Below are 15,665 nucleotides of genomic sequence, written 5' to 3' on the forward strand. Positions count from 1 at the left end.
ACCCGTCCGAATCACGGATATTGATGGAATATTGCCAAGCGGATAGCAATCCGCGATCCGAGCTGTTAACAATGGCTAACCCGATTGTAGCGGTTCCCAATCGTGCCACGCTTACCCAATTGAGAAGAGACTGATACGATCGGATTGAGAGGAAACCAGGAAAATAGGAGAACAGATTGGTTTATGAATTATGTACAAATAAGAAGAGGAAACGAAAGAATGTACAAGAAAGAAATAGGAAGGAAAAGTACACAGGGCAGTCTTATTCTATTTCCTGGACACAGGCCCGATCGCTCTCAGATTCGATCTCAGACTTCAGACTCACACGGGGATGCAGATGGTAGAGTGGAAGGTCCGGCGATGGTGTCCAGGCTCCGGTCCTCGACCCGTACCAGGCGATGAAACCCGGCAGGCAGCTCTCCGCGTAGCGTAGCACGAGCTGACAATTATCGTGACGGGGAAAGGTAAGCTTGGGCTATCGGCGTACGTAATTTGTGTACCGGCACTTTTGTACTCTCGCTACCGGTCTTACTCGCTCAAAGCGCCCCCTCCCCAATGTCCTGCACGCTGCAGTTCTTGGCAATGCGTGCCGCGCGCTCGCCCGTCAGCCCTTTCGTAAAGCGCAATTCCTTCCAATACCAAGCTTCGGCTTCAGTTCTCTCGTAAAGCGCACGGCCCAGGTCAAGCGCCTCTCTCTCCCCGACGTCCTTTCGCAATGAGCGCTGCTCCGTAAGTTCTTATCACACTGCACCTTCCTCACGAGCCCTTTGCAATCGCATCGGTCCTTCCAAGTCCTCTCCGCACAGTCCTGTCGAAGGGCTTTGCGTGCGTGCTTTTATAACCAAGCCAGCGAACGCTCTGGAAGCCCAAAACCACGCCTGTCAGGCGATCTCACTCCAGCCATGGTTGGCTGGTTATGGCTTACCGGCCCCGCCCTGATGGCTGGTTGACATGGCCGCACCTCCATTCTGGCGCTCCGCCCCCTTTTCGGGCCTTACCTCATGGGTTTCTGGGCTGGTTTTGAGTGGAAGCTCAGCGAGGCTGCGAAGGCTGCTGGCAACCTAAAGGACGAGGGTGAGTACAGACTGGCTCGTGCTTAATGGCGTCGCTTGGAGGGAACGCTCCCAAAATGAATGGATGGGGACCTACTCTTTTGTTTGACGTAACGCAGATGCAACTATTGGGAATGGCCTTATCTAACACATGCTAAGAAATAACTGACGACCTAAGGTGACCTACTTGTTGCTTGTGGCCTACCTATGGGGTGCTACCTTTAACCTTTAATGATGTTATATTTACAAGTGTGGGTTCTCAAAACCGCAACAATATGTATATACATTTGTATATATATATATGTGGAATTCTTGCACGATGGAGGATGAGTTGACTCATACATTGTTTACTATAAGCTGACAGACTCATTTCATTCTTATTCAATGTTTCATACTTTTTGTTTCAGGAAGGAGGAAATAGTCATTTTAAGCCTGGACATTTCTTCTTTGTACACTAATATTTCCAATAATGAGGGATTGGAGGCTCTGTGATATTTTTTAGAGCATAATCCTTGTGACGCTAGACCTTGTGCTACTACACTTTTAAGATTGGCTGAATTAGTTCTCAACCTATCTTCTTTTAAATTTGGGGATTGTTTGGGGGATAATTTTTACAAACAACAATAAGGTGTATCCATGGGAACCAACATGGGACCCTCTTATGTACGTCTCTTCGTCGGTTGCATCGAAGAGAATATGATCAATAGTTATTATGGTCCCAAACCAATCCTTCTGAAACTCCACAATTGATGACTTTATTGGGGTGATGACTTCTTCTGGTGGTAAAGTGGAAGATTTCTTATTAAATGATGTCAAGAATAATTATCATCCATGTCTTCAGTACATCTGTCATTTTGGATACCTGTGTGAATTTTTTGGACATCAGCATCTCTTTTCCAGCTGATGGATTCAGCACTGATGTTTACGATAAGCTAACAGATTCTCATTCTTATTTAATGTATATATGTCCATATATATATATATATATATATATATATATATATATATATATATATATAATATATATATATATATATATATATGTATATATATATATATATATATATATATATATATATATATATATATATATATATATATATATATATATATATACGTATATATAAATATATACGTATATATATATATATATATATATATATATATATATATATATATATATATATATATATATATATATATATATATATATATATATATATATATATATATATACATATATATATTTGTGCAGCATCTGTCCTGTGTTGTGTTGTCACTGAACTACTTTCTCAAACTGTTGTGAAATCGTACCAAACTTCTGGTATGCACATATCTCTCCCGTCGGTATGTCCTAAGGGTATTTTCTTGAAAAATGTTCCCAATTTTTTTTTTTTTGTGGAATTTTTTGGGGAATTTTTTTTCCCCCAACTTCACTTGTTTATAAAATGTGATATCACGTATATTACAAATACATTTGTGCAAAATAATTGTTTGAATTATGATTGGTTTAAGCCATGACAAAACAGCAACTCGGGTACAGTCATTTATCTATATATCGACACATCTGGGCAGTGTCTGTGTTGTCACTTAACGACTCCCTCAAACTTTTGTTTCCGTGGTTGTGGTGTTTTTAATAACGTTGTGGTGGTTTTGAATCACGTGGTGGTGAGGTATTTTGAATTATGTGGTGGTGAGGTGTTTTTAAATGACGTGGTGGTGAGGTGTTTTAAATCACATGATGGTGAGGTGTTTTGATTTACGTGGTGGTGAGGTATTTATAATTAAGTGGTGTTGAGGTGTTTTTAATTATGTGGTGGTGAGGTGTTTTGAATTAGTTGGTGATGAGCTGTTTTGAATTACGTGGTGGTGAGGTGTTTTGAATTACTTGGTGGTGAGGTGTTTTTAAATGACATGGTGGTGAGGTGTTTTTAATTTCGTATCTGTGAGGTGTTTTTTTTACGTGTTTTATGGCTGTGAGGTGTTTTTAATTTTGTGGTGGTGAGGTGTTTTTATTACGTGTTTTATGGCTGTGAGGTGTTTTTATTACATGTTTTATGGCTGTGAGGTGTTTTTATTGCGTGTTTTATGGCTGTGAGGTGTTTTTAATTTTGTGGTGGTGAGGTGTTTTTATTACGTGTTTTATGGCTGTGAGGTGTTTTTATTACGTGTTTTATGGCTGTGAGGTGTTTTTACTACGTGTTTTATGGCTGTGAGGTGTTTTTATTCCGTGTTTTATGGCTGTGAGGCGTTTTAAATTACTTGGTGCTGAGGTATTTTGAATTCCGTGGTGGTGAGGTGTTTTGAATTACGTGGTGGTGAGGTGTTTTGAATTACGTGGTGGTGAGGTGTTGTGAATTACGTGGTGGTGAGGTGTAATCGTCCCAAACTTCCAGTCTGCACCTACCCCTCCCCTATGTGTGTGCTGAGGGGTTCTTTCTTGAAAAAAATACATTCAACCTAAATCTTCAACCTAAATTGCCGAAACAAATGTAATATCACAAACACAACAAATACATTTGTGCAAAGTAATTGTTTGTATTATGATTGGTGAATACAGCAACTCAGGTACAGTCATTAGACTCAGCTAAAATAAGCCCGTTCCTCAGTAGCGACGCTTGGTGAGGCGAGCGCAGCGTGCCGAGCTAAGCTAGTGTTATATATATATATATTATATATATATAGTATATAGATAGTATATTTAATTATATATATTAGATATATATAATATATATATAGATATATACATATATTATATATATATAATACATATATATATATATATAGTATCCTTAGCCAGGTATACTTGGCGGCACAACCTGGTTTTGCAATTGATTGTCGAGGTTACAAAGAGGTTATGCGATTAGGCAAACAAATCAGCCACAAAAGAGAAGACCATTATCAACTTCACAAAGGAGGGGTGAGAAACTGAAGTTAAGCAATGTCAAGGGGGCAGGATGCATTTTGAAGCCAGGTAGGGGTTGGCAGAAACATGCAGATTTGGACAGAGCGCTGAGATTTCCATCTCGTATTGCCATCAGGGCAATTCCACGAGAAATGGTCCGCAGAGGTCAAATTTTAAATTTGACTGAAAAAGTTCATGGTATGTCCCAAATGAAAGCTGAAAACATGTACTTTCAAATAATATCAAGATCACCGAGTTAGCTTGCTCTGTTGGCTTGCATCACTCATTGCAATTAATGAAGTCATTCTACTGAAAAGCGCAGTAAAATTGGCCCTCGATAATGCAAAGAACTATTAATTCATTCATTCTCTCAATTCATTGGTATGAAGTCAACAAATGCTATCCATCAGAAGCTACCTGTATGAAGATTATTTCAAAACCAATTGAAAAAATATGAGTTGTCCTTCTATGCTTTAAAATTAAAACTCAAATTAGGAGTTAGATGTCACTCCGTGACGTGTCACTCCATAACGAAAATTTGACATTTGGTTACTTTTCTCTTTAACTGGTGGATGAAAAACCAAATAAATCCAGGATCATTAAGAACTTATACCACCCAATCATTGTACAGTATAATTTTTTTTTTTTTTAATCTACAGAAAATAAATTAAAAAGAAAACTTGTCACTCCGTAACGTTACAGAGTGACTCATTCTGTCAAACAATTGATAACTCAGCCTGAAAAAAGGTGAGTTCCTTCAGGAATTGTTCAAGATTCAATTATCCTGGAATTTATTTGCCACATCTCACGGTAAGGGTGCTGTTGATGGGATAGGAGGTGAGGTAAAGAGGAGAGTTTGGTTGGCAAATCTGGCTGGGATCCTGTATCTGATGCAGAATCCTTCTTCCGCGTAGCAGCGGCACAGTGCAAAAAGATCGACGTTTTATTCATCGCAGCAGGAGACATTGAGAAGTGCCAGTCGCAATTGGACGAGCGCTGGCAGTTAGTGACGTCGCTTCCGAAAACACACCAAACACATTGTGTGAAACCTGTGAGGAAATATGTTGTGAGCGCCTCTATGTACTCAACAGCGGAACAATTTGAATTGGTGAGTCTTCACCCCGAGTGCCATGTATCATCCTTGGAATGTCAAAATACTGCTAGTCCAGCGCCTGCTGAGCGCCCCAGGTCAGACAGTCAACCCCAAGTGCACCCTGGTGACTTTGTGACTGTGCAGTATGTCACAAAAAATCTAAGAAGTTGTTTGTTGGCCAGGTGACTCAGATAGTAGATGATGGTTGTTTGGAAGTATCATTTTTGCGAAAAGCGGGCCTATCTGACTTGGCATATACATTCCCAGAGGTGGAAGATAAATCCTGGATTGATTCCAACCAAGTCGTCAGATTCCTTCTTCAGCCATCCCTCGACCATCGCAATCATTATGTATTTGCTGAATGTCCTTTGGGAAAGGGAACCTTTTGCAGGGCAGTCATGTGAAGTTTTGTGATGTGGCCAACTGATTAATTCCAACTTTGTTTTGTTTCTGGTCATCCACTCGTAAATTGTTCTCAATTTCTTTAGTCTATTTCTTGACTTTTTAAATATGTTTATTGTATATTTTCTCAGTTCAGATTTTTTATTTTATTATTTGTCTAAATTGTTAGATGTTGAAACGCCAGCACAAGTCAGCTGGGTTCAGAATGAAAGTCTGGCGTAATCTAGAAATGATTTGTTGCTTTTGGAGAAATCTCAAAATTGACTCGTCACTCCGTAACGGGATTTTCGTCACTCCGTAACGGGACTATTGTAATTATTTCAGAGTAATTAGGTCATGTCTGGAATTTTGAAACCCCTGTACTGAAGGCACAACTATTAGTGTATCTTCTCATGATTTCATTACAATTTTATAACTATTGTGAGAGCAGAGTTTTCAATAAATGTTGTTATTGTTTAATAAATGACAAAAGACAGTGTCACTCCCGTAACACAGTTTTTGAATGTTAATTACTTGTCAATGGTCCAACTTACAGGAACTCCATTAATATCTCTGTAAAGTGCAACTCTTCCTTTACAATATGATATATAGAGAGTAGGTACTAGTGGCTTTATCACGATGCTAGAGCAATCAAAGTTCACAAAAATGACTCAAAGTGTCACTCCGTAACGTCGTGGAATTGCCCATCATCCAACAAAGACCTGATTTAAGTAGATGGTCTGATGTGGTCAATGATATCTGGTGGTGATCATGTAGCACGATGTCGCTTGGTGGACGGTGGTGTATGTGCTGCTGGGTCCGCCTGTAGGGAGATGTACTGCAGTAGGCCCCAAACATTGATTATCCACAGGTTCACCTGAGGAGTAGCGACATCGAGCAGTTTCCTGGCACTGTATGTTCTGTTCTATATATGTAAACAGTATATATATATATATATATATATATATATATATATATATATATATATTGATGATTGAGATATCAGTACCCAGAGATTTTGGCCTAACTAAACAATGCAGAAATGAATAAAATGACCAAATACCAGGACTCAGAAATGAGGTCAAGATATCTTGGAAGCTGAAGAGCATCACAATTGTACCAGTGATAATTGAACAACATTAATGATGAAGAAGAACCACACTGTGATTTTAAAAACCATCCCACAAACATAACCACAAATATACTTCAACTGGCAAGCAATCCGGAGTGTTCGGTGACGATCCTGAAAAGAGGTGTTAGGGAGGACTCCGATCCACCTCCTGAAACCCACAAATGGAGACAAAACAACCACCGCACACACACACACACACACACACACACCACACACACACACACACACACACACACACACACACACCACACACACCACACACACCACACACACATACACACATACATACACCACATACACACACACACACACATACACACATACATACACACATACACACACATACACACACACACACACACGCACACACACACACACACACACACATGCACACACACACACACACATACACACACACACACACACACATACACACATACATACACACACACACTCATCCATTTATAGTAAAAAAATTCATATTGTTTATTTTGTTATTTTCTTTAAATACACTAGTCGATAGAGAAGGTATTGTGCGCGTGCATCAGGTGTGAGATGTTTTATGAATCACTCTGAGAGAAATGCCTCTCAAACTTTGTAGACTCGGCAAAATTATATTAACGGCTCCATTTGATGAGAATTTTGTTTTTATGGAGGAGTATAAGCACAACAAGAGCATTATGGGAATTGAAACAAGAACGTTTATGTAAAGAAGCATAATGGGAATGTATGGAAGGAAATGTATGCAAGGAAAAAGCAATGGTGGTTACAATAATTTACGGTTGCATCTGAATGTTATTTACTTTTACTGTTACTTTTTTCGGAATTGTAGTCACACTTGACTTTAATGTAGTGTTTCCTCCTGTTGAGGTGAACATACATGTTCAATGGGCAGTTTGTTGTGATGAATATTTTTATTAGGGTTCGTAAAAAGGCTGGAGCAGCCAGTCGCCCCAAAGCATCTTGGAATCTCATGCATACACAAACACATCATTTTAAAAAATAAATTTTCTTTCCAGAAAATTTATGCAGATGGAGATCAGGACGCAGCTCGGTTTATATTGATTCAGATGAATTGTAATGGATTTCGCTGCAGATCAAAAGGCACGGCCCTCCAATACTCGTAAAGGAATACTGTCATAAAATTCCTCTGTTAAATCAAGGAAGGCAAAGATTTTATCGATTGTGGAATCGCCAAACTCTCGGGAAACCCCTGCGCTCTCCGTCCCCTAAAAAGGGGGGGAAATGGGGCAAATCAATTTGAATAGCCATGCAATTGTGAAACCTTGACCCCAAAAAGGGGGGAAAATAGGGCAAATCAATTGGAATAGCCATGCAATTGTGAAACCTGGACCCTAAAAAGGGGAAAATAGGGCAAATCAATTGGAATAGTCATGCAATTGTGAAACGTGGACCCTAAAAGGGGAAAATAGGACAAATCAATTGGAATAGCCATGCAATTGTGAAACCTGGATCCTAAAAAGGGGGAAAATAGGGCAAATCAATTGGAATAGCCATGCAATTGTGAAACCTTGACCCTAAAAGGGGAAAATAGGGCAAATCAATTGGAATAGCCATGCAATTGTGAAACCTTGACCCTAAAAGGGGAAAATAGGGCAAATCAATTGGAATAGCCATGCAATTGTGAAAGCTGGACCCTAAAAGGGGAAAATAGGGCAAATCAATTGGAATAGTCATGCAATTGTGAAACCTGGACCCTAAAAGGGGAAAATAGGGCAAATCAATTGGAATAGCCATGCAATTGTGAAACCTGGACCCTACAAAAGGGGGAAAATAGGGCAAATCAATTGGAATAGTCATGCAATTGTGAAACCTGGACCCTAAAAAGGGGGGAAAATAGGGTAAATCAATTGGAATAGCTGTGCAATTGTGAAACATGGACCCTACAAAAGGGGGAAAATAGGGCAAATCAATTGGAATAGCCATGCAATTGTGAAACCTGGACACTAAAAAGGGGAAAAATAGGGCAAATCAATAGGAATAGCCATGCAATTGTGAAACCTGGACCCTAAAAAGGGGAAAATAGGGCAAATCAATTGGAATAGTCATGCAATTGTGAAACCTGGACCCTAAAAAGGGGAAAATAGGGCGAATCAATTGGAATAGTCATGCAATTGTGAAACCTGGATCCTAACAAGGTGAAAAATAGGGCAAATCAATTGGAATAGTCATGCAATTGTGAAACCTGGACCCTAAAAAGGGGAAAATAGGGCGAATCAATTGGAATAGTCATGCAATTGTGAAACCTGGACCCTACAAAAGGGGGAAAATAGGGCAAATCAATTGGAATAGCCATGCAATTGTGAAACCTGGATCCTAAAAAGGGGGAAAATAGGGCAAATCAATTGGAATAGCCATGCAATTGTGAAACCTTGACCCTAAAAGGGGAAAATAGGGCAAATCAATTGGAATAGCCATGCAATTGTGAAACCTTGACCCTAAAAGGGGAAAATAGGGCAAATCAATTGGAATAGCCATGCAATTGTGAAACCTGGATCCTAAAAAGGGGGAAAATAGGGCAAATCAATTGGAATAGCCATGCAATTGTGAAACCTTGACCCTAAAAGGGGAAAATAGGGCAAATCAATTGGAATAGCCATGCAATTGTGAAACCTTGACCCTAAAAGGGGAAAATAGGGCAAATCAATTGGAATAGCCATGCAATTGTGAAAGCTGGACCCTAAAAGGGGAAAATTGGGCAAATCAATTGGAATAGTCATGCAATTGTGAAACCTGGACCCTAAAAGGGGAAAATAGGGCAAATCAATTGGAATAGCCATGCAATTGTGAAACCTGGACCCTACAAAAGGGGGAAAATAGGGCAAATCAATTGGAATAGTCATGCAATTGTGAAACCTGGACCCTAAAAAGGGGGGAAAATAGGGTAAATCAATTGGAATAGCTGTGCAATTGTGAAACCTGGACCCTACAAAAGGGGGAAAATAGGGCAAATCAATTGGAATAGCCATGCAATTGTGAAACCTGGACACTAAAAAGGGGAAAAATAGGGCAAATCAATAGGAATAGCCATGCAATTGTGAAACCTGGACCCTAAAAAGGGGAAAATAGGGCGAATCAATTGGAATAGTCATGCAATTGTGAAACCTGGATCCTAACAAGGTGAAAAATAGGGCAAATCAATTGGAATAGTCATGCAATTGTGAAACCTGGACCCTAAAAAGGGGAAAATAGGGCGAATCAATTGGAATAGTCATGCAATTGTGAAACCTGGACCCTACAAAAGGGGGAAAATAGGGCAAATCAATTGGAATAGCCATGCAATTGTGAAACCTGGACCCTAAAAAGGGGGGAAAATAGGGCAAATCAATTGGAATAGTCATGCAATTGTGAAACCTGGACCCTAAAAAGGGGGGAAAATAGGGCAAATCAATTGGAATCGCCATGCAATTGTGAAACCTGGACCCTACAAAAGGGGGAAAATAGGGCAAATCAATTGGAATAGTCATGCAATTGTGAAACCTGGACCCTAAAAAGGGGGGAAAATAGGGCAAATCAATTGGAATAGCCATGCAATTGTGAAACCTGGACACTAAAAAGGGGAAAAATAGGGCAAATCAATTGGAATAGCCATGCAATTGTGAAACCTGGACCCTAAAAAGGGGAAAATAGGGCGAATCAATTGGAATAGTCATGCAATTGTGAAACCTGGATCCTAACAAGGGGAAAAATAGGGCAAATCAATTGGAATAGTCATGCAATTGTGAAACCTGGACCCTAAAAAGGGGAAAATAGGGCGAATCAATTGGAATAGTCATGCAATTGTGAAACCTGGACCCTACAAAAGGGGGAAAATAGGGCAAATCAATTGGAATAGCCATGCAATTGTGAAAGCTGGACCCTAAAAAGGGGGGAAAATAGGGCAAATCAATTGGAATAGTCATGCAATTGTGAAACCTGGACCCTAAAAGGGGAAAATAGGGCAAATCAATTGGAATAGTCATGCAATTGTGAAACCTGGACCCTAAAAGGGGAAAATAGGGCAAATCAATTGGAATAGTCATGCAATTGTGAAACCTGGACCCTAAAAGGGGAAAATAGGGCAAATCAATTGGAATAGCCATGCAATTGTGAAACCTGGACCCTAAAAAGGGGAAAATAGGGCAAATCAATTGGAATAGCCATGCAATTGTGAAACCTGGACCCTATAAAGGGGGAGAATAGGGCAAATCAATTGGAATAGTCATGCAATTGTGAAACCTGGACCCTACAAAAGGGGGAAAATAGGGCAAATCAATTGGAATAGCCATGCAATTGTGAAACCTGGATCCTAAAAAGGGGGGAAAATAGGGCAAATCAATTGGAATAGTCATGCAATTGTGAAACCTGGACCCTAAAAGGGGAAAATAGGGCAAATCAATTGGAATAGTCATGCAATTGTGAAACCTGGACCCTAAAAAGGGGAAAAATAGGGCAAATCAATTGGAATAGTCATGCAATTGTGAAACCTGGACCCTAAAAAGGGGAAAATAGGGCAAATCAATTGGAATAGCCATGCAATTGTGAAACCTGGACCCTATAAAGGGGGGAAAATAGGGCAAATCAATTGGAATAGCCATGCAATTGTGAAACCTGGACCCTACAAAAGGGGGAAAATAGGGCAAATCAATTGGAATAGCCATGCAATTGTGAAACCTGGACCCTAAAAAGGGGAAAATAGGGCAAATCAATTGGAATAGCCATGCAATTGTGAAACCTGGACCCTATAAAGGGGGGAAAATAGGGCAAATCAATTGGAATAGCCATGCAATTGTGAAACCTGGACCCTAAAAAGGGGAAAATAGGGCAAATCAATTGGAATAGTCATGCAATTGTGAAACCTGGACCCTACAAAAGGGGGAAAATAGGGCAAATCAATTGGAATAGCCATGAAATTGTGAAACCTGGACCCTACAAAAGGGGGAAAATAGGGCAAATCAATTGGAATAGCCATGCAATTGTGAAACCTGGACCCTAAAAAGGGGAAAATAGGGCAAATCAATTGGAATAGCCATGCAATTGTGAAACCTGGACCCTATAAAGGGGGGAAAATAGGGCAAATCAATTGGAATAGCCATGCACTTGTGAAACCTGGACCCTAAAAAGGGGAAAATAGGGCAAATCAATTGGAATAGCCATGCAATTGTGAAACCTGGACCCTAAAAAGGGGGAAAATAGGGCAAATCAATTGGAATAGTCATGCAATTGTGAAACCTGGACCCTATAAAGGGGGGAAAATAGGGCAAATCAATTGGAATAGCCATGCAATTGTGAAACCTGGACCCTATAAAGGGGGGAAAATAGGGCAAATCAATTGGAATAGCCATGCAATTGTGAAACCTGGACCCTAAAAAGGGGAAAATAGGGCAAATCAATTGGAATAGCCATGCAATTGTGAAACCTGGACCCTACAAAAGGGGGAAAATAGGGCAAATCAATTGGAATAGCCATGCAATTGTGAAACCTGGACCCTAAAAAGGGGAAAATAGGGCAAATCAATTGGAATAGCCATGCAATTGTGAAACCTGGACCCTATAAAGGGGGGAAAATAGGGCAAATCAATTGGAATAGCCATGCAATTGTGAAACCTGGACCCTAAAAAGGGGAAAATAGGGCAAATCAATTGGAATAGCCATGCAATTGTGAAACCTGGACCCTAAAAAGGGGGGAAAATAGGGCAAATCAATTGGAATAGCCATGCAATTGTGAAACCTGGACCCTAAAAAGGGGGGAAAATAGGGCAAATCAATTGGAATAGTCATGCAATTGTGAAACCTGGACCCTATAAAGGGGGGAAAATAGGGCAAATCAATTGGAATAGCCATGCAATTGTGAAACCTGGACCCTAAAAAGGGGGAAAATAGGGCAAATCAATTGGAATAGCCATGCAATTGTGAAACGTGGACCCTAAAAGGGGAAAATAGGGCAAATCAATTGGAATAGCCATGCAATTGTGAAACCTGGACCCTAAAAGGGGAAAATAGGGCAAATCAATTGGAATAGTCATGCAATTGTGAAACGTGGACCCTAAAAGGGGAAAATAGGGCAAATCAATTGGAATAGCCATGCAATTGTGAAACCTGGACCCTAAAAGGGGAAAATAGGGCAAATCAATTGGAATAGCCATGCAATTGTGAAACGTGGACCCTAAAAGGGGAAAATAGGGCAAATCAATTGGAATAGCCATGCAATTGTGAAACCTGGACCCTAAAAGGGGAAAATAGGGCAAATCAATTGGAATAGCCATGCAATTGTGAAACCTGGACCCTAAAAGGGGAAAATAGGGCAAATCAATTGGAATAGCCATGCAATTGTGAAACCTGGACCCTAAAAAGGGGGAAAAATAGGGCAAATCAATTGGAATAGTCATGCAATTGTGAAACCTGGACCCTATAAAGGGGGAAAAATAGGGCAAATCAATTGGAATAGCCATGCAATTGTGAAACCTGGACCCTAAAAAGGGGGAAAATAGGGCAAATCAATTGGAATAGCCATGCAATTGTGAAACGTGGACCCTAAAAGGGGAAAATAGGGCAAATCAATTGGAATAGCCATGCAATTGTGAAACCTGGACCCTAAAAGGGGAAAATAGGGCAAATCAATTGGAATAGCCATGCAATTGTGAAACCTGGACCCTAAAAGGGGAAAATAGGGCAAATCAATTGGAATAGCCATGCAATTGTGAAACCTGGACCCTAAAAGGGGAAAATAGGGCAAATCAATTGGAATAGCCATGCACTTGTGAAACCTGGGAAAGCAAGTGTAAAACACTAATGTACATAGTGGGCTGTTAGTATTAGGGTTATGGTTAGGGTTAGAGTTAAGGTTAGTGTTTGTGTTCGTGTTAACTCTTAGGGTTAGAGTTAAGGTTGGTCTTAGTGTTAGTGTTCGTATTAGGGTTATGGTTAGGGTTAGAGTAAACGTTAGTGTTAGCTGTTAGGTTAGGGTTAGAGTTAAAGGGCCACAGACACAGAAAATCATGTTTGGTTTAATTGATAGATATTGCTTCACTTAACACTTAATCGTCCTTTTTTTTGAATAAATATCACTCGATTGGCCCCGCCACCCAAAAAACGGCGATTTGATTGCTCATGTGACTCGCTACGTCATCGAGGGAATTTTTGTTGCTGCTGGTAGTTTTGAATAATGATTTTGACTATCAGAAGATTCTTGGTCAGGCAGTTATCATTGCGTGCTGAGAAACCTTTCCCTCGATTACATCACACAGGTGACGTCATGAATGAACATCACGATTTTAGGGGCGGGACTCCACTACCAGCTAAAAACTACCAGCAGCAACAAAAATTCCCTCGATGACGTAACGAGTCACATGAGCAATCAAATCGCCGTTTTTTGGGTGGTGGGGGCCAATCGAGTGATAGTTATTCAAAAAAAAGGACGATTAAGTGTTAAGTGAAGCAATATCTGTTAATTAAACCAAACATGATTTTCTGTGTCTTTGGCCCTTTAAGGTTAAGGTTAGTGTTAGCTGTTAGGGTTAGGGTTAGGGTTAGGGTTAGGGTTAGTGGTACCTGTTAGGGTTAGAGTTAGGGTTAAGATTAAGGTTAGTGTTAGCTGTTAGGGTTAGGGTTAGGGTTAGGGTTAGGGTTAGTGGTACCTGTTAGGGTTAGAGTTAGGATTAAGGTTAGTGTTAGCTGTTAGGGTTAGGGTTAGAGTTAGGGTTAAGATTAAGGTTAGTGTTAGCTGTTACTGTTAGGGTTAGGGTTAGAGTTAGGATTAAGGTTAGTGTTAGCTGTTAGGGTTAGAGTTAGGGTTAAGATTAAGGTTAGTGTTAGCTGTTAGGGTTAGGGTTAGAGTTAGGATTAAGGTTAGTGTTAGCTGTTAGGGTTAGAGTTAGGGTTAAGATTAAGGTTAGTGTTAGCTGTTAGGGTTAGGGTTAGAGTTAGGATTAAGGTTAGTGTTAGCTGTTAGGGTTAGGGTTAGAGTTAGGATTAAGGTTAGTGTTAGCTTTGTACATAAATGGTCTGTACAAAAGTGCAAACACTATGCAGTCTGGATTAATTCAGCATCGTTGGGAAAATGGCTCGTGGCATGGACACATATCCTCGTGGAACGGCCATGGTGTATCCCCAATGAAAGTGATATTCATCTATACAGGAGACAGGAAACAGGGGAGGGATATGCAGCAAAAGTACAAGATGGAGCATAATGGAGCACTTGGAGCCATAAGTTATCCAACTAGGCTGATCAGAGCTAATGTGAGCGAATACAAGCGACAGAAAAGGGAGATTCATTATTTATTTCCACAATATCATGGATATTCCACATGGTATGGCTATGGAAATGTAACGCTATATCACAAACTTGAACAGTACAGACATTTTCATATTTTTCTGTCACTCAATGCAAGGAAAGCTAATTGGATAAAATTGAATGAACAGAAAAATCGAGTCCAAGCAGCCCCATATCATTCATGCATTGAATGATGATTGAGCTGCATATCCCTCCAAGCAGCCCCATATGTACATTGTTTTTTGGTTTGAATTTTTTTTTTTTCTATACTGTGCATGGTTGGGGCTTGCGGAAGAGAATTGCTCCCATCTAGGTGGTAAAACGGAATGATCATAGAGACCAAATGCTATTCAGGCCTATATGAATATGAATGAATGATAGTTTTAAGGCCATTTTCCCCGCTAGAGCTGGGGTTAGCCTTGCGGGCCCCATCACAATCATAGTTTCCTGTTTGAGGCAATGTTTTTATGGCCGGATGCCCTTCCTGACGCCAAACCTTAGTCGCCTCTTACGATGTGCAGGGATACGGTGTACCTATTCTAAACCGGGGTACACACCGGGATCATTCATCCCAGCAAGCTGGTACTCAATTTGCCGACCTCGGAAGGATGACAGGCTGAGTAAACCCCCCTGGTGTTAATTCAGCGATCGCCCGCGATTCGAACCCAGGATCCTAGGATCCCAAGCCGGCACCCTAACCGCTAAGCCAACACCAGGCTAATAATAATAATAATAATAATAGCCTATCCTATTTCAAAACGTGTTATACCTTAAAACGTTATCGGAACAGGGTATTCATTGGTTCACAAAAAGCACATATTTTGCCCTCAT

General features: G+C 40.2%; 1 protein-coding gene across 1 annotated transcript in view; it reads left to right on the forward strand.

Annotated features, from left to right (window-relative positions):
- Positions 1-1,001: 1,001 nt before the first annotated feature.
- The window catches only part of LOC137433227 (pro-neuregulin-1, membrane-bound isoform-like), a 376,724-nt gene continuing 362,060 nt past the window's right edge, over positions 1,002-15,665 (forward strand). The window contains exon 1 of the mRNA XM_078784011.1: positions 1,002-1,074. Coding sequence (XP_078640137.1) covers positions 1,002-1,074 — 73 coding nt within the window. The remainder of the gene's footprint in view (positions 1,075-15,665) is intronic.

This window comes from Myxine glutinosa, chromosome 8, assembly GCF_964187855.1.
Source record: "Myxine glutinosa chromosome 8, kmMyxGlut1.1, whole genome shotgun sequence".
NCBI lineage: Eukaryota > Metazoa > Chordata > Myxini > Myxiniformes > Myxinidae > Myxine > Myxine glutinosa.